Raw genomic sequence first — 20,212 nt, forward strand, 5'->3', positions numbered from 1 at the left:
TTGCAGCAACATGGATGAACCTAGAGATTATCATACTAAGGGAAGTAAGTCAGACAGAGAAAGCCAAATATCATATGACATCACTTACATGTGGAATCTAAAATAACAATACAAATGAACTTATTTACAAAACAGAAATAGACCCACAGACATAGAAAACACATGGTTACCAAAAGGGAAAGGGGGAAGAGGGATAAGTTAGGAGTTTGGGATTAACATATACACACTACTATATGTAAAATGGATAACCAACAAGGACGTACTGTATAGCACAGGGAAATATACTCAATATTTTTAATAAACTATAAGGGAAAAGAATCTGAAAAAATACATATATATGTATATATAACTGAATCACTTTGCTGTACACCTGAAACTAACACAACATTGTAAATCAACTGTACTTCAATTTTTGAAAAAGTGATTTGGGTGTCTGGGAAGACGAGGGGTAAAAGATGTCTGAGGATTGTATCACCCAATGTCTGACGGAGATGCTCAATTGTAAGATCCTCAAAGATGAAGTGCTTCTTGCACATATTCTTATTTAATCCTCACGTTGACCTCACGAGGAAGGCATTGTTAAACAGCTGAGGAAAATGAGCCTCAGAAAAGTTCAACGTTAGTCCAAGCTCACACGGGGGGTGGTAAGTGGCAGCATGGCGTCTCCCTCCAGATCTGTCTCTGAAGCTCTGTGTGTTTCTCTGAACCACACTGCCACACATTGGCACCAGCAGGCTGGGGCCATCCTGCCCGGTTCCTCACACATCCTGTCGCCAGCCTGCCTGAACTGTGTCAGTGTGACCTCCCAGGTCTGAATAGAATACCTTGTGGTTTGGCTAGCAGCCAGGCATAATGGGAACAAAAAAGGCCCAAGTTGGATGTAATGTACAACATGGTAATTATAGTTAATAATACTGCATTGTATATTCGAAAGTTGCTAAGAGAGTGGATCTTGAAAGTTCTTGTCACAAGAAAAAAATTGTAACTGTGGTGATGGATGTTAATTAGACTTATCGTGGTGATCACTTCACAATATACACAAATATAGAATTATTATATTGTATACCTGAAACTAACATAATGTTACATGTCAATTATATCTCAATTTTTTAAAAAAGAGAATGAGGGACTTCCCTGGTGGCGCAGTGGTTGAGAGTCTGCCTGCCAACGCAGGGGACATGGGTTCGAGCCCTGGTCTGGGAGGATCCCACGTGCTGCGGAGCAACCGGGCCAGTGAGCCACAGCTACTGAGCCTGCGTGTCTGGAGCCTGTGCTCCGCAACAGGAGAGGCCGCAATAGTAAGAAGTCCACGCACCGCGATGAAGAGTGGCCCCCGCTCACCGCAGCTGGAGAAAGCCCTCGCACAGAAATGAAGACCCAACACAGCCAAAAATAAATAAATTAATTTTTTTAAAAAAGAGAGAGAGAATGAAAGAAATTCTGAGAGGTAAAAGTCAAAGTCACAGGATTCCATGGACCCACAGATTACCACCTTCCAGGAGGTAATTACCTGGTTGGTGGTAATTACCACCAACCAGTCAAAGACTGGGTTGATATTTGCTCTCTTCCCATTAGTTGTCAATGAGATTTTGGTAGAAGAGTCTCAATTATTCCAAGCAAATGGAAACCCTTAAGGGGTAGAATGCCATCACTGACTTTCTGTTCAGGGTAGCTGTCTTGCTCTGTGGAGAAATTTTTAAAAACTTTAGAGACATCACTTTTTTTTGGCACCTCACGTTAATCTCAGGATGTCAAGTGTACAGCAGGGATTACTCCCCTCATCTGATGATAAAGGAAACCAAGGTGGCAGAGATAAAGCCTGCTTCCCTCTGCCCCTTTCTCCCTGGCAATTCTGATTGCATGGTGTCACCCAGGCAGACTTCTTCTCAACTCTAATCTCTCTTCTGGTGTGGATGAAAGGTGATACCCAGAAGGTTGGGACCAGAATACAGTCCTCAAAAAGTGGGGAAACAAAGAGCCCAAGTCAAGGCAGATTTGTGTGTTCTCTCTCTCGGTCTATGGGTAGATCCCTATGGTGGCCAGACAGAGAGAGCCTCACAGCCTTAGAGATCTGTGTCCCTCACTAGACCGCACTGCTGACCGAGCCAGCAGGAGGTTACTGGGGGTCTCATGTCAAAGTGTTTGGCCAGCAATTCTTAAACAGGTCTCCCTCAGGAGTTTTCTCTGCCTAAAGCCTGTTCTATTTTTCTTCTCCCGAGGTATAGCAAGCCCCGTTGGGGTATCAAGTGGCACCAAACACATTCATCCAACAAATGTATTCATTCAGAAAATATTTTTTGAGCACCCAGTATGTGCTGGGAACACTGAAAGTGCCTGTGACATAAATCCTTGGGTTATGGTTCTCGAAGGGTTATGCAAAGTCTTCTTTGGCGGCAATAGCATCATGAATATGGTGAAGTAGGCCACACGAGGGAAAAATTAGTCATTGCTGCTCTTTGATGCATTTTGTAAAGGCTGCCCTTGGCTCCTGCATTCTCCACAGCCTTCTATTACATTTCTGCTGTGCCTTAAGCCAGGGACACTGCTATGATATTCTTGGTTGTAAAGTGTCTAATTGAATGGCCCCATATTCTGGATTTTTTCTTGGACCCACCTACATCTAAAGTTACCAATTCTGGGTCTCATTCTCTAGAGGTTTAGATAAATTCATTCAGTTTGATGATCATAATTGGTTAATGTATCACCCTTATTAAAATTACATTTCAGAGGAACATACTATACCTCTACTTAAAGGAATACCAACTGGTGGGCAATTTGAAGGACCTAGTTGCATCATGAGGTATGTCGGTCCAGGATATATGTGTAACTCTCAACACTTATTTAGTTTAATGAAGTAAGCAGCCACCTGTGGAAACAGCCCTGTTTCTGGAGGGTACACACTTGAGGTTAAACCACCAAGTACAAGTAACCCAGAATCTCCTTGATTTCAAGAAGATCTTAACCATCTCCTCTGCAGACTCAAAAACAGATACTATTTCTCAAATTTCCAAAGATCCGTAGAAAATCAAGTAGCATTTTAGAATCCTGACACAATCTATAGTTACAAAGAATACCGTCCTTGGCACTGTACATTGGGAGTGGAGTGGACGCGGTCAGTGCTTCTACAGATGCCAGCAGACCTCTTTACAGCGTATCTCCTCCTGACATCTGTGTGCTTTTGCTTCTAAATGCCTGTACGTGACGTGTTCTCTGGAGGAGCTGCCCTTGGGCCACTGAAGGTTTATATTATATATTAAATGTCTGGGAGTTTGCATCCCCCTGGGCCAGCCCTTAAGCAAAGGACTGATGGGCCAGGGCATGAAAGTCCAGAGGCAGAACTTCAGAATTCCTCTGCAGGGCCAGGCTGAAGTTACCCTTAGCAGGGTTTTGCCTGCATCAGACGGTTGTGTGGATTTCTTCTTCCCTGTCCTGCTTTCTCCAACTCTTCATTAGTTGGTCCTGGGCCTGGAAGCATTGCTTCATTCCAAGTCTGCTTCTGGGGAACGTTCTCTAAGACAGGCTACATAAAGACAAGCAGCGTGCCAAGCCACAGATGTACTTCCAATACTGCTGTTCCCAGAGGGTAAAAGGAGCAATGCTTCAGCCTAATGCAGGCTTGTCTGAAATGTATGCTACTTCCAACCAGAAGCCTCTCTGACCTGAAATAAAGCACTCCACTTCCCCCCTACACCCTGATGCTCCGCCTGGGGGTTTTCATGGCATCGATCAGGCGACATGACTGACTCCTGTGTCTGACTAAGAACTCCTTGAGGGCAGAAACTGTGTCCTGACTGTTTTTTGAATTTTAAGTGAAATGACTGAATAAACCCCTATTGCTGACACTCACAACATCCCAGGTGCTGCACCGGGCATGGAGATGCATAAAAATCACTGGAATGAAAGTATCAATAGCATTAGATACTTCTCTTGTAAAGCACAGGTCAAAGCACACTGAATATAGTATTATTTTAATTTATGATAATGTATTTGATATTAGTATATTTGCAATTTTCATGATATATTGTAAAATACTAGCAGGCTGCAGGCCTGGCGCCTGCTTGGAGGAGGAGGAGGAACGAGTTACAGTCAGCTGCAGAGAGGCTACAATTAACGTCCAGATTCTCTAACAATAGGTAGTAGTGGATTGCTGGAAAAATCATTATTCTCCCATAATGCCACAACCTCAGCCCAGATTGCTTAGAGAATAAAGTTGTTTTTTTTTCTAAATGTGCTGATCCTGTAACATATTAAATGATATTTCCAAGCACAAACAATACTTCAGGATTTCTGATTTGTCCTGAAGGATGGACGTTCAAAACGCTCTAGCCTTTGACCACTCCTCACACCAAGGTTATCTTTATAAAGCCTACCAAGCTCTTAAGCCATCAGCCAGATGTCATCGGTTTAAGAGAGAAAAACTCAAACATATTCCAGGTGGTAATTAGAGACCTGAGTTAGGGGTTTGTGAGGAAAAGTAACTGGGCTCCAGAATGGACAGCATCAGGGAGAAGCAACAAACTATGACAGTCTGTTCCTCCTTATTAATGAGGCTAAACGCTGAGTGAGCTAATGACACAGCCAAGGATTAACAGTATCCTCTTAGTCAATCGTGAAAGACGACTGAATCACATCTTTGAGAAAACTCAATAGGCTAGACCCATAAATGAATTAATAAGAAAAAAGCTGGCATATGATCAATTCATTACTGCCTACTACTTCTTGAGCCAAAGGATAACTATCTTATTAAACAAAAGTATGAAGTGAATGAGTCATGTTGCTTACCCTCCAAGAAGGAGGTAGAAATCAATCAGGAATGCCAAGATTTCCTTACATGGGTTTGGTATGTCCTCTAAGAAATGAGATGAAACCACAAACCCTAGCAGGTAAACTAAACCTAACACAAATGAGTCCAGGCTTCATTTCCTACTTTGTGGATGCTGAAGAATTTCTTCCCAAGTGTTGTATAGCTCTCTAGGATGAACAAGTTAAAATAGGCCTCATGGAACTACTGATTATAAGTCAGTTCTGTATTCTGTTTCTAGTACTGCTATTGGCACTGGTACACAGCACATTGCAATGAATATAATAGGTTTTAAATAAAAGTTCTATGAGTGGAATTTAATATGGTACCTGCCCTAAACCATCTTATGATATTATTTTAAAATGATAACAAAATTATTACAGTGAAAAGTAGCAAATGTGCCTTGAAATTTTCCTAAATATTGTTCATATATGATTCCTTTTTTTCAAGGATGGCAAATATGTGGCATGAGGGCCAACTTCCCATGTGCATGGCAAGCATTGTTAATTGTCTCTACATCTCTCTTTCCTCCTTTTCTCCACAGGGGCCTCAGATTCCTTCTCAGCACAATGCTCCAGACACTGTATATCAACCAATCAGAGAAACATGAGTTGAAACTTAAATGTCATAAGATTTTATGAGGTTTAAGAGGGAGAGATTTAAGACAGGGTAGAAAAAGGAATTTGAGAGCCATATCCTTTCTCCACAGTTGCTAACATTAACTGAATGCTTATATGTGCCAAGTATGATTTTCTGAGTCTAAGAGGTATTAACCCATTTCATCCTCACAGAAATTTTATGCAGGAGATGATGTTAGCTTTTTTTTTAATCTGTGGAATTTGGATAATGAGACCCAGAAAGGTTAAACAACTTAGTGAAAAATGCACAGCTGGTAATTGTCAGAGCTGGGATTCAAGCCCATATTTTCTGGCTCTAGATCCTATACTCTGAGCTACTAGACTGAAAAGAACTCAGTAGAAGAGGTAGAAAACATATAGAGACTAGGAAAAAAGGTTGAAATCATTGAAATGAAAAAAGAAAGAAAAGGACAAGTGAGAAAAGAAACAAATAAAATCCAGATTTGTAAGCATAATGTTTTTTTCTAAGATCATTACTATGCTTTGAAAAATGTCTTTGATCATATATATATACACATATATGTGTGTATATATATACATAACATGCATATATTATATATGTGTTATATGTTTATAGACTAAATATAATGACAAACTATATATATGTATAGTGTGTACATATATTCTTCTACATATTAATAGTAGCGACGATATGACATGTTAACATTTTTTGAAATATAAGGTAACACTGAAATTTGACCTTTTACAACTAGTCTGAGAGTACATTTTCTGAGGAAGAGTGAAAGGTAAATGTCAGATGACTGAATCACAAAATACTGGAAAGGTTAAGGCAAAAGCAGAGCATTGCCATAGTACTTTTAGTCTCAGACATGATAATTAGTAAACTTAATTTATTCTGAGTCTGTTCTTGTGGTGCTATGAAAGTCTATTTTCATGAACAATGATGAGGACAAAAAGGCAGGGCAGTGAAGTTCAAGACTCACTTCTCAAATGTCATCATCAAGGCTTCCTCTAATGATTTAGGGAAAAAAGTAATGTTCTGTGCATTTACTAGAGGACATGCCTGTCTGCCTACTTTTTACACACTGTTCCTACAGTTTATCAGTGGACAATGGCTTCCAGAGTGGGCATTAGAAAAAGAAGAAAGGTAAAGCATTCTGAGATTCTGGACATACCTATTTTCTCTTGGTTTTTACTTCAGTGTCTTCGATAACATTATACTTAGAGAGTACTATGACTATGATGAATCTGAAAAACTAATTTTTAGTACTGTGACTTATGTAATCTCCTTAGCATGTAGAACTCCCCTTACCATTGACTATGTGGGCTATTTGATCTGTCATTTTCAAAGAGTTTAAAAAACATGAATCAATATCCCTATGATTCACTTACACTGGATAAATTCTCTATCAAGTGGCACTAATATAAAAAAAGCCTATCATACAGTTGGTCAGTGTCTCTAGCTATTTACTCAGTTGTACAAAATTTCTACAAAAATTGATTCCAAAATGAAAGCTTTTGTGACTTGTGAATAGGTGTTATCATATTCATCCTGGAGAAGTATTTTTAAAAGTTTCCATAGAAACATTTACAGTTGTTGCTGTAAATAGAGTAAAGAAGAAACTTCAAGCAATCATTCTAGTGATTCAAGAAAAACAATACATTTGCCTTAATTACCAGGGTCTTTCATAGAGTTTGTGGTGTATCTCTAACCTCAGCTAGTCACACATAAAAGTAAAGACTCAGAATATAAGTCAAAAAGTATTGACAAAATTCAACATTCACTCATGATTTTAAAAAAAACTTCTTAAAAAAAAAAAAGAATATAAGTCAATGTTGTGTACGGTAACAGATGTTTGGCTGAATTTTCAACTTCTGCCAGTGGTAGGGTGCCGAGCTGTGCTCCTACACAACCTCTGGTTAACTTTCTCAGGTAAGTTTCCAGAGTACAACATAGAGGTCTGGGTCAGGAACTCACATCCTTTTTTGTTCTCCAGTGATTCAACCTGCACCCTCTGCACTGAAGGGCAGAGACTCTAATTACAACGTAGGACCTCCCACCCAGCACCACTCAACAGAGCTGCGGGGACAGCTGCCATGGCTTTCATAAACCCTGCCTGGCACACAATGACGACGGACGGTTTCAGAGTGAAGAAGGAGGCTGTATCTGCTTGTTAGAATCAGAATAGATGCAGGCCATATTTAGAACGTGGCACTTAGAGAAAACCCTTGGCCCAAAGCTGGAAATTGGTCCTGACAGTGATTCTATTGGGGCACTCGTAGGTCAGGCTGCCTATTTGGCAAATACTACTGTATAGTCTCTCCATTTTAAGTAAAATTTTAGTTTTTGGTTTTCTTTTACTATTCACATAGTGATAAGATTAATACTGGAATAGTGCTGGATGGGTGGCAGAGATTGTCCAAATAAAGTCAATCTGTTCTCACCAAGTCACAGCCACTGAATTCACTATTTCTCCCTTAGTGTCCCACACTCATGCCCAACTCTTGGCCTTGCTCACACTATCCCCACCTCTTAATATAAATCTCCATCTTTTATTCTTTTTTGTATCTGCAATCATTTTGAAGCCAAGTATTCTTTTTACCCCTAGCCTTTCTTGATTAACATGATTGCGTATCTCTGGACTGGGTATAGAATGGAATTTTGGCTTTTCAGATACAGCCCATTTTTCCTCACCTAGAGGTTGAAATATAAGCTTCACAATGAGACAACCACACTCCAAAATAGCTGTTCAAGATCCCAGGTAACTGTGAGGCCTCTGCTGAGAGGCAGGCCTAGGTTTTGTTCCTGGTTCTGACACTTGCTCTATGTGCAAGTTACTTAGCCACTAAAAGTCTCTGTTTTCTCATTTCTAAAATGAGGATAGTAACAATAGTTACCTCATATAGATGTTGTAAGCATTAAGTTAGATTAAATTATATAGAGCATGGAAAGCATTTATCACAGTGCATGGCACATGGTAAGTGCTCAATAAACACTTCTTATAGTTGTATTAAGTCTTATTTCTTTACTTTGTTGCAGATTCCTTGAGGTCAGACACATTTTTTATTCCTTTTAATCCCTGGCAAAGTTTTAAGCAGACTAGATTCTGGTGATTCATTTTATATTCCTAGTAAAATCATATTGAATTTGTGTTATTTCTCAGTCTCAGAGTAATGAGAACAGCAGAGAGTCAAACTAGGCAGCGATGTACAAAACCAGGGGCTTCATTTTGTTCTTTGGTGGATGGTCTGCCATGAGGAGTGGGCAGGGCTTGGCGCCTCAGGGAGTAGCTGTATGGTCAGAGTGCCAGATATCATTGTTCTGTCCTCCTTATGGTACCCAAACTTCCAGAAAGCACCAAACCACAGAGGAGAAATATGAGAGACAGCAGTTTGGATAAACACATTTAAATTTCTTAACCACCTAATTTTAAAAGATTAAGCTTACTGCAACATGAATACAGGATTTAAAGCCAGTGGTCTTGAGATATTTGAAGGATCATTGTGCTTTGACAATCCTTTGCCAATATGCCTTGAATTAAGTTCTTGCTGGAATTTTTAAAGCCTTTCTTAAAATATGCTTGAGTTGTCTTTTCATCTTCCAATTAAAAGGAAATTAGAAGAGATGCCAATTCAGCTGCACTTCAAGGAAAATGTGTTGACTTCAGGACATTTAATTTTGAACAATAACAGGTGGCCCTTGATGGCAGTGTCTTTTACTGAGGAACTCATTGTCATGCCTGTTGCATTTCCTAAAACTTACATCTTGTCAAGTCAACCCAACTTAAAAGACACTGAGACGTCTAAATACCTTTTCCAGAATCTTCTGGAGTCAAGCCCATTTGCTGTCATAGTGGCTTGGAGGCCAGTCTCTTGCATGGCATGACACACAAACTTTATGCATTTAGATTGTTTTAATTTGCAGATAGTGCATTTGGTTTTGAGGTTGATTTTTAAAATTTCTGATTCAAATGTTGTCACAAAACATTTGAAAACAGACCTTTTCTGTATCACTAAATAATTTCTCAATAAGTAATAACCAAACACAAAATCACAAATCTCAGCTATATTTTCTGATCTGGTTACATAAAGGCTTTTTGATGTAAACTAAATCAAAGTTGGGGCTAAATAGATCCTCTGTAACCATTTTATCTTTTTTTTTTTTTTTTTTTGCGGTACGTGGGCCTCTCACTGTTGCGGCCTCTCCCGTTGCAGAGCACAGGCTCCAGACGTGCAGGCTCAGCGGCCATGACTCACGGGCCCAGCCGCTCCGTGGCACGTGGAATCTTCCCGGACTGGGGCACGAACCCGTGTCCCCTGCATGGGCAGGCGGACTCTCAACCACTGCGCCACCAGGGAAGCCCCTGTGACCATTTTATCTTTAAAATGAAATTTAAAATTTGCTTGAATTTAAAGCAGCACTTCCAGTCAATACTCAGCATCATCCAAATGTTGACAGTCTTTGGGTAGCTGAATAGTGAACCTTCATTTCTTTCTTTTAGTTGTTTTAGATATGGCCTCATATCATCAGTAAGTAATAGCAACCTCTTGGTAAATGCTCATGAATTCAGATTCCTGTTTTATATATTTTGAGAGGAGGGTAGGACATACTAAGTATTTGCAAGTTCCCTCAACACGTTTTTTGCTTTACATTTGAGGCCAAACATAGGAATTCACCTGTAAAGCCCCTTGGAAATGGCACAAAAATTGTGCTATAATTGAAGCAAATAACGATAATTGTTTGTGGCTTTCATACTTCTCCAATAAAGTGTTCTTATTTGGCCAATAATTTTTCAATAAAATAAAAAATTGTACATTGTACAATAAAAAGTATAATATAAAGAGCTTTTGAGTATCTGTATTGGCTGCAAAAGAAAATAGGACAAGTATTTCACATGCACATGTGCAAACGCACACACACACACACACACACACACACACAGAACTGAACTATGTTTCCAGAGTTCAGTGAAGGAAACACTTTCACTGGTAAGTGTAACATTTTCAAAGAGATGAATCAGAAAATTTAGGAAAGATTTAACCCCATTTTGCAGATATTATCAATCATATTCTGTGGGGGCTAAGAAGGGTAGATGATTAAACAGTATTCTCTAAATGGCAAGAGATTATTTTTTTCTAGATTTCAAGTCTGGAAGTCACCAGCAAGGGATCCATAGAGCAGGCAAGAAGGTACCTGATATCTCCATCAGGGAAATACCACAATATGGTGTGTCTGCCCTGCCAGCTAAAATGATTCCCAGGCAAACACTACATGGCAATCACATCATCACAATAGTTGTACCCAAGAAAGCAGTTTACACAACAAGCACCAAACAACTGGGAATAATTTTCATCATAATCTGCAACCTTTAGCCTGAATAATGAAATTTAATCATCAAAAATATTAAATAGTAGAGTTCCAAATAATAGGATGACCCAAGTTATCTTTGAACATTTTCTTCTCTAAAAGCTGGTCATATTGCCAGTTAAAAAAATAAATCAGAAAATAACATGGCTTCAAGTGGACAAATATGAATTTTAAAGAAAGACTTTGCATTATCTATTGCTTTCCTCTTGATTTGGTTTCATTGATAATTTCTCCCCAAGTTTTCTAATAAGTTCTGCCAAGTCTTCTGAATTTTGAGTTTTTTCTTCAAGAAGTTCATAGCGGAGACTTGAGATGTCCTGTTTAATTTCCTTCAGCTCCCCTTTGCAAAACAAGAGTGATAAGAAGTCAATTGTAAATACGTAATGCAGAGAAACTAGTGATTCTGGGATAGATTGAAATGAGCCTTAATGCCACATACACCTGTATTTTGAATCCCTTCAAAGGAAATCACTTTTTAATGGGGGCAGGTTTCTATTTTCTCAGCTCAGTATTTTGGTTAGTGAAAAGATTATAGAGAAAACTTACAACGTCGTCCTCCTGAAGTCAGTGGAAGGGAAACACTGGTGGCAAATGTTACAGGGTTTGGGGGCAATGGACCCTTACTATTCCCAACCACTTCCTTCTCCCTCCAAGCCCCCCACGGATATAACACTGTTCGCTCTCCTCGGGTATTAGGTGTGCGGAGGCGGAGGGTAGACTGTAGTAGTTACTTCATTTTATATAAGGGACTTGGGCACCCATGGATTTTGGTATCCACACAGGTCCTGGAAACAACCTCCCACGAATACCAAGAGATGACTGTAGTTACATATCTAGCAAGTGTTATCTGCCCCCAACTGCGGAGACATAGCCTATTTCCCCAGTGTGTAGCAATACTGATGGTTGGCGAGATCCTGTCTTCTCCTGTTGAAGCTCACCCTTCCCACGCCCATCTCTCCAGCTCTCCCTCAGCTCTGCCTCAGGCCCCAGGTCCTGGCTTATGCTCAGGGGCTGACTTGTCCCTGTGTTCAACTCACCTTCATTCACTTCATCACTCTCCTTATCTATCTGGGCTTGTAATACATATCTTTTAATGAGCCTCTTCATTATTTTCTAGACAAGAAAAGAGAAATCCATCTTAGTTTTACGTTCATGATAAATCACTCATTTGGAATAAGTGTCTGATTTTTTCTCTCTTTAGTAAGCACTTCAGAAATGATAGCTATGAAAGATTAAGATGATTTATCTGGTAGGGGATGCATACTATCTCCAGATTTTAAAAGTAATTTTCACATCACCAGGACTAATGACTGAAAAGTTAATTCTTGAGAAAAGAATAAGTTCAGAGCAAACATCTAATCCTTCATTGCTTGTATTTTACTTGAAAGTGTTAGAACAAGACACAGCCTTAACAGCTGGGCAGGTCAGAGGTGTGCACTTCTGCACGTGGAAATGGAAAGTTAAGCAAATGTGCCCTCATTTATGGCTTTTCCCCTCCATTACAAAGAAATAGAGCCAGTTTTGATTTTATACTTGTTAATAATTTAGGAATGGCTAGCTTCAATGTAATAATATTTCTCTAGCACTTGAGCTTCCACCATGAGGATATTGCTTTTACTATGTACTTTTCATAAAAAGTAAGAGGCTCAGCAAGTATGCAGGAAGTCCTGGGTGGATATATAGCTAAACCAAATCTTGCTACCTAAACCTTAAACTAAATGATAGTCAAATCCCACTTTCAAGAACTTATCCTAATGATGTAATTAAGTACATGGACAAGTATGTTCATAGTAGTCTACTTACAATAGTGAAAAAAAAAACCCTTAAATGTCCATCAATAGAGGATTATTTATTTGTACAAAGGAATATAGTACATCCATTAAAATTAATATGAATATATGTTTTGTGAAGTGAAAAACTATTATTCATTATATAAGTCTTGTTAACTCATTTATATAATATTACATATACATTTCTATAATAATATTAAACTATATGTAAAATTATATACATACATATAATCATCTGGAAGAATATTCACGAACAGTAAGTAGTCTTTACTTCTCAGTGGTGGGGTTTTTTACTCTCTTCTTTATGTTTTTTGTAAGATAGACTTTTTTTTTTTTTTGTCTGTGTTCATGTATTGGAAGACTTTATATAGTTAGGACAACAATTCTACTCAAATCGATCTATAGATTCAACACAGTCACAGTTTTGGAATACACAATCAATTCTAAAATTTATATGGAAAGGCAAAGAAACAGAATAACCCAAACAACTTGGAAAAGAACAACAATGGAGAATTCACATTAGTAAGATAGGCTTTTTACAATAAACGTGTAGGCTCTAAGTTCCATGATGGCAAGACTTCATCTATTTCGTTCGCTTCTATATCTCTAGTACTTAGAAAGTGCATGGTACGTGGTAGTTACTCAATAAATATTTTTTTGAATTAGTGTATTATTTTGATATTGAGAAAAATATCATAACAGTTCATTTTCACTTAACTAATCACATAGTTTGAGTTTCTAAATATTACAAATAACTAGTCTTATTTCTTTAAAAATTAATGCTTACCTGATATTGTCTTGGAGGATTACTGAAACTGTTTAACTGGAAATCTTCTGAACTTCTTAAGCTTGATTGTTTACTATGTCCAAACTGTATTTTGAAAAGAATTAGAAATTGATTATCATTTAATTTTTTTTCAATGTGATGATATTTATCTCATTGTTATATATGTGAACTAAGTCTCATATATATAAATAATCTTTTCTATATGTATAGTGCCATTTTAACTCAATTTGCTTAATATTCTGTCTTCCAAGACAAATCATAGACACTTTAGGTGTGTTCAGCCTCTCAGTGTCTATTAGAGGTTGTCTGAGGACACTCTTTAGACTTTGTGGTTATCAATCATTTTATCATGAGAGTCATGTTTTAACATTCCCACAGATACACCCTTGGTGGAGGAAGAGGCAAACAAGTTGAGAAAATAACGGTGGTGATATCAGAAGTCCATTGATGAGGGATCCACAGTCCAGCATGATTGACTACACCATCCACACCTGCAGTAGAGACTGTGCTAAGACTCCTGAAGAAACACCAGGGTAAGACTTTGTTGTAGGATAGGATTCAGGTGCCAAGAAAGCACTAATAAACCATTTGAATTTTAGGATATATATAGTATCCTATCTGGGCAGCACTTTTCAAATAATACATTTGCTTGAATAGGAAAATAACAAGGAAAGTAATCTGCAAGAGAGGTGGTAAAGTACCATATTAACATGATAAGAGGATGATTAAAAACCTCTTTAAGGCATTTTCTAAAGGGAAAAAAGTGGTTTTACAAAGAAATAAGTAGGAGAAATTGAGCAAAACACAGCATCTCCAAATATACATTTTTGGGGGTGCAAAACTCTTTTCCAGGGGAGAAGAAGCTTCAAGACTATCTACTAAGACAGCCATGATTTATATTTCCCAATGACATCTAAGTTGCTACAGGTAAAGCTCGATGAGGCTCAATTAAAATCCTTGACTTCAATGCATTGATGCTTTAAATGGCCACATGCTGAATTCAAGCAGCTATGCACACATTCATCCATTAAACAGGTATGTGTGAGTGACCTCTATATATAAGGTGCTGTGCTATGTTCTGAGTATTTAATGAATAACATAAATAACTATGATCTAGCTGAGTTATAATAATGGGAAAAGTATGGCAAGGCTGACAAGATTCATATTCATTGTGAAGGTATTGTTTAGATAGCATCCTTTTCCATGTAGTTATTTGCCTTTTATTTCACCCTCTCTAATAATGTCAGCAAAATGTCCGTATTTTTTTTAACTTTATATTAACTTTTAAAAAATTAAGATAAAATTGTACAATTGACCAAATTAACCAGAGGCAGCTTGGGTTCTGTAGAAGAGCGCTTGACAGAAACCTGAAAACTCAAATCTGGCTCTGCCACAAGTTAGCTGTGGGATACTAGGTGAGAAGCTGAAACCCTACAATCTCTTCTGACAGTGAAGGGAATGCCCTAGTTGACCTCTACAGTCCTTCAAGTCCTACTAATTTATGAATTCGTGAAACAAATGCAAACTTCAACATATTTTAATGTTTATTTTCAAATTACATAATCATTTATTTTTATAATATTATAAAATATAATGATATTTAATATATTAGATATGATTCCTGGATTTCAAACTATGATTTATGCTTTAAAGACATCATTAAACATGATGACCAGAGTCATCACTTCCATCCCCCAGTTTTTATGATAAAGCATGGAGGGTGAGGACAGGTTCATAATCAGAGCGAAAGGATCCAGGCAAAGGGAATCTTTGTGTGCATCACATCCATCTCTTCATGAATGCACAGCCTCATGGTGGCAAATCATTAATTTGATGTCTCCTTCTTTTGTTAGAGGCCACTAACACATCCAAATGGTGTTCATGGAAAAAAAGAAAGTGAAAAATTATACTTCTTTGAGAGTTTTTTAGAGATGAATGTGTGGACCTTAATACTCGTGCCGGTCATTCCAAATTAAGGCAGCTCCACAACCCACCATGCCTATGGCAATCATCCTTTTTTGTAAATTTAATATTATATGAACACTATGCAGGCTTTTTTTCATTTGCTCTTTTCTAATTTAAGGTTTGTTATTCCCAATTCCTGAAACACTCTTTTCCTGGCTCTTTGCCTGTCTGACTTGCTTTGTCTGATCCTCTGGAGTTTAGCTCAACACATAAGCTCCTCAAATGGCTTTCTCTGCCTACCCCATGAAAATAGATCTTGAGCAAGCTAGGCCTTTTGTACCCTTCAAAACATGCTTCACAATTGTTAATTACTTTATTCACTGGCTTGTTTACATGGTTATTGTCTACATCCTCCTGGGCTCTACAGAAGGAGGGACTTTGTTTAGTTTATCTCAGTGCCTTAAGAGCCATCGCTGTCCCGCAGATGGTAAGTGCTCAAAAGTTGTTGGTTGGTGAATGAATGAAGGGAGAAGTGCTTTCGGGTCACTAATAGAGTTCACCTGGTTTCTGAACAACTTGCTATACAAGACGTGTACAATACAGGTTCGTGAACCAATTGGCTGCAGCTCAACCACACGGGAAAGATAAATCTGAAACATGGTTTTAAGGTCTGAGGCAGATGACTTACAAATTAATACCCTGGATGACACAGAAGAGGTAACAGTACCAGGAAAGCCAGAAAACAGTTTTCTGTTCATTTGAGAATGGGTGTAATTGTAGATTTTCCGGATTGTAGATCTTGACGTGTCAATAACTGCAGCTACAGTGTGTCATACAGTTTTATAACACACAGCTCCTCTTTGCATGCACCCAATGGGTAGAGTCTGGGATTTCTCAACTGCAACATTTTTGACACTTTGGGCTGGGTAATTCTTTATTGTCAGGGGCTTCCAGTACATGGTACAATGTTTGCCAGCACCCATGGCCTTGACACCCTAGATGCCAATAACAGTTCCCCTCTCTAGTTGTGACAACCAAAAAAGTCTCCAGGTATTACAAATGCACCCTGGACTGCTGGTAGTGTGGAATCAAAATTACCTCTCAGTGGGAACCACTAGTATAGTTAAATGGTATATGACTAAACAGTTACAAATTAATTTGGATCACTTTTATGTGAAGAGTTCTGCTCTAAATCTGAAGTATGAATTTGGATGCAAATATAACATTTATTTAGCAAAAATTTCTAAACAGTTTCTGATATATAGTAGGTATTCAACAAATACATGTTTAAAAATTTAATAACACAAAGGAGTAATATGTAAGAAGAAACTTACCCAATGGTGCAAAGAAGCATTATTACCACTTGGTGGCAGAAAATTCTAATTTATATTTGTTTTGATGTACAGCTACTAAAATAGACTGGGAAGTCAAGGGAATTCAGTTGTCAATATGAATAGCATTTAAACCTTAGTGATTTGGACATTTATAGATGGCACTGACGCATAATGTGATGGGAGTGGGAAAGGGGAGCTTGTTGAGTAGAAGCAGGAAGGACTGGGTGTAATAAGCTTTCTTCCTGTGTAATGCAAATACACACTCTGATTCTGAATAAAGCACTGCCTGTCCTTTTTTTCCCCATACCTTCTACCGCATTTCCTGCATTCTTTATGTTTCTTTTCTTTTTTAATCCTAGTAATTAGTTTGATATTAGCATTTCTTATCTTGCTGCAGCTTCATTGTAGGATTAGAGTGAGGAACACTAAATAACTTGTTTGTTATTCATTAAGAATAACAAGTAAGCCTCAGGCTTGGGAATTTTTTATGTTGTTGGACATAGTACTAGGAGTCAGTCTCCCATTCCCCACATTGAGGGGTCTGAGGCAGGGATCAAAGCAATGAACTGAAAATGTAGAGGAAATATGATCAGTCAGCAGGGGGTGCACATATGACATGAAACCATGTGGTACAGTGCTTGTAAAAGCTCTTGCTTGAAATCAAACAGATATGGATTTGAATTCTGGCTCTGTCATGTGTCTGAAGTGGGACTTTGAGCAAGTCATTTCACCTCTGTTAACCTAAGGTTTCTCATGTATAAAATAGGGAAAATAATATTACCTACCTTCTAGAGTTAATATGAGGATTAAAGAGATAAGGTGTGTAGCTTGACATAGTAGATGTTGTACAAGTGTCAACAGCTATTATTATTGTACAGAAGGATAATTATCTACTATGTGGCTTTAGGCCTATTTCATGGTTAGTTTTAATCTGCTCTATTTCTTTTGGAGACACTTTGCTGAATATTGCTTTTTACTGATGTGCTCATGTCCATGACTAAGTCATCCAGGGAATGAAATACTCAGTGATTCCCATACCCAGATAAGCATTAGAATCTCCTAAGTACTTATTAAAATGCACATTTCCAGGCCCAATGGCCAGAGATTTTAACTCTATAGACCTGGAGAAGAGGATGGGTAATTTGTACAAATTCATCTGTTGAAGTGACCCTGGTGATAGTAACAAATTGGAACCACTACATTATATAACTGGTTCATCAGATGACTAAAAAGAAAGCCCCTGACCTAATTAGAAGCTAAAGGACATAGTTCCTGGATATGTAACTGATAAAACAAAAAAATCTCCACATCTCATTCAATCCAGTACAGAATGGACTCCAAATCCTAAAATAACATCTACGCTCCATACTTGCCTATGGTTCATGGCATGTAAAACCTGCTCTGAAACTGACTACTTGAAGGAGATCTGTTCTAGAGCTAGAACAGAGCAAATATTCAAGAAGTTATTTGGCATTTTCAGGTTTACACATGTAATACAGTATGGCAGAGACTGAATATTAATGTATGCTGTCCTTTCAGACTATATGTCCGAAAAGCTAATGCTAACCACCAAAGTCAGTGATACTCAGAGCTGAAGGAGATGATTAAAGATAATAAATAGATATGCTAAAAAGTATTTTTATATGGCTCATCTGACTGATTTATATAGTGTCCGTGGAGCAGATGTGAAGGAAGCAGATGTGAAGGAAGGTTTGTGTGACCTAACCACTTTAACTTTCAAGGAGCCAAGAAAGAAGACCCCAGCAAAATAGAAACTTAACTGTGCCATTTTAGACATAGACTTTATGAAAAAGAATGAACAAAAGCCATGCAAATGGGTTAGGGAAAACACACAGCAACAGGCAAAACTGATTGGAACTATAAATGGTTGCTTTAAAAAACATTTTCTCAGGAATATAGTTAATGTATCAAGCAAAAGCAAGCTATGTGAAATATGCCTCAGTTTTGTTCACCACAAGCTTAAATGGTAAGGGAAAATAGACACTTGTGTTGATTTGGTCCTCTAGAAATCAAATGCCAAGACAAAGTGAGAAATATGAGATGTATTCAGAATTATGCCTGTGAAAGATAATGGGAAGTGGCAGCAGAAGGCATAAAAAGCTCCCAGACCGTGAGGCATGGCTCACCTGGGAAAGAGGGAAAGGTAGTAAGATTGTCTGGGAAAGTCAGCCAGCCCAACGGGGAGCTGCGGTGCAGAATGCCCGAAGAGAGGTCCTGTGTTGGCTTGAACTATCCGGGACCTAAAGAGCATGGCCATGGCGGGAAAGCTGAGGGGACCCCAAAGATGCTGCAGCCGGAGGCTGTCAGCTGACCGAACTCCTTGAAGCAGGCTCTCTCGAAAGAAAACATGAGCCGTACACTCCCATGGCTGCCACAATAAACAGTCTCTCAAAAGGGTCTCTAGAAGGTTCAGCTGACATTGGAATCAACATTTCATCGATCTACCACTGTGATCAGATACCAGAGGCTTCGTATTGCTGTTAAAGAATTTGCTTTCGCCTGGGATTGAAATATGTGCTATCGGAAAGTGTAGAGTAATCCAAGCTATGTTTAAAAAATATAAAATGTATTTTCCAGACGATTAAAACAAATTTTAAGTTTCCACATTTTTTGAGAAACTCTAAAGAAAATAAAATTATTTGATTTGAAAGACACTATAGTTTCTATCGTAAAGAAAAAAGCCATGTTGATCCCCCTTGAATTTTTCTCATATTTGTCCAACGCTTTATTGTTATCATGCATTCATCATACTTTCAGCACAAGTAATTTCTTACTGGAAAACTATAAAATCCAACTCACACTGACCTATTTTTGAAAAATTTTTATTGAGTTATTCATAACCAAATAACAAAAAGCTGCTTCTTTATAACAAGTACTTCACTATTTGTATAATAGTGTTTGTGATTTACAAAGCATCAACTGAATCCTCTCAACGATTTTGTGTGATGGGCTGTACAACTTGATCATTCCTATCTTGTAGATGAGGAAATTAAGGTTCAGAGAAGTCAAACGAATTGCTAAAGGGGCAGAGATAAGATGAGATCCCAATCTTCTGACTACTTGGTTCAATGATCTGGCTATATCAATACTATATCAATACATAAGAGTATTCCTATTTTGTTGGAGGAGGAAACATACTTGGCTTAAAAACAAAACAAAATAGCATCCCTCCTTGGCATTTGTGTCCCATGGGGTGGCCCTGTAGCAGAGTTCTGGCTAATGAGATATAATAACAGAAATTGTTGGGAGGCATCTCTGAGGGTGATTCAGCTAGGGGCCCACTTTTCCTTTGCCCCATTCCTTCTTCATGCCTGAAAAGTGGGTGAGATGTCTGGAGGTGAAGGTGTCATCTTGCATCTGACTATGACAAAAAAATCCAGGAGAATCAGAGAGACTCACTCCTGGCAACAGTCCTGTACTGCCAACTCTGGAGAGTTAAATGAGAGGGGGAAAAACAACTGTCTTATTGAAAACACCATGATATGTGCAACTGAATGCTAGTCCCACCGGATACACTGCCTTCTCCTGATGCAGCTCCAGGGTACATTGCTCATTATAAACTGGGCTGATGACAGGAGCCATTAAATTCTTAGGGTGCCTTTTTGTG

General features: G+C 38.3%; 1 protein-coding gene across 2 annotated transcripts in view; it reads right to left on the bottom strand.

The window, feature by feature from the left end:
- Positions 1-10,486: 10,486 nt before the first annotated feature.
- The window catches only part of TRPC6 (transient receptor potential cation channel subfamily C member 6), a 116,532-nt gene continuing 106,806 nt past the window's right edge, over positions 10,487-20,212 (bottom strand). For both annotated transcript variants that reach the window (XM_060304470.1, XM_030883701.2), the window contains 3 exons: positions 13,346-13,429; positions 11,806-11,881; positions 10,487-11,108 (listed from right to left, as the gene is read on the bottom strand). In XM_060304470.1, coding sequence (XP_060160453.1) covers positions 10,957-11,108; positions 11,806-11,881; positions 13,346-13,429 — 312 coding nt within the window. In that variant the 3' untranslated portion in view covers positions 10,487-10,956. The remainder of the gene's footprint in view (positions 11,109-11,805; positions 11,882-13,345; positions 13,430-20,212) is intronic.

Source organism: Globicephala melas, chromosome 8, assembly GCF_963455315.2.
Source record: "Globicephala melas chromosome 8, mGloMel1.2, whole genome shotgun sequence".
In the NCBI taxonomy this organism is placed as follows: domain Eukaryota; kingdom Metazoa; phylum Chordata; class Mammalia; order Artiodactyla; family Delphinidae; genus Globicephala; species Globicephala melas.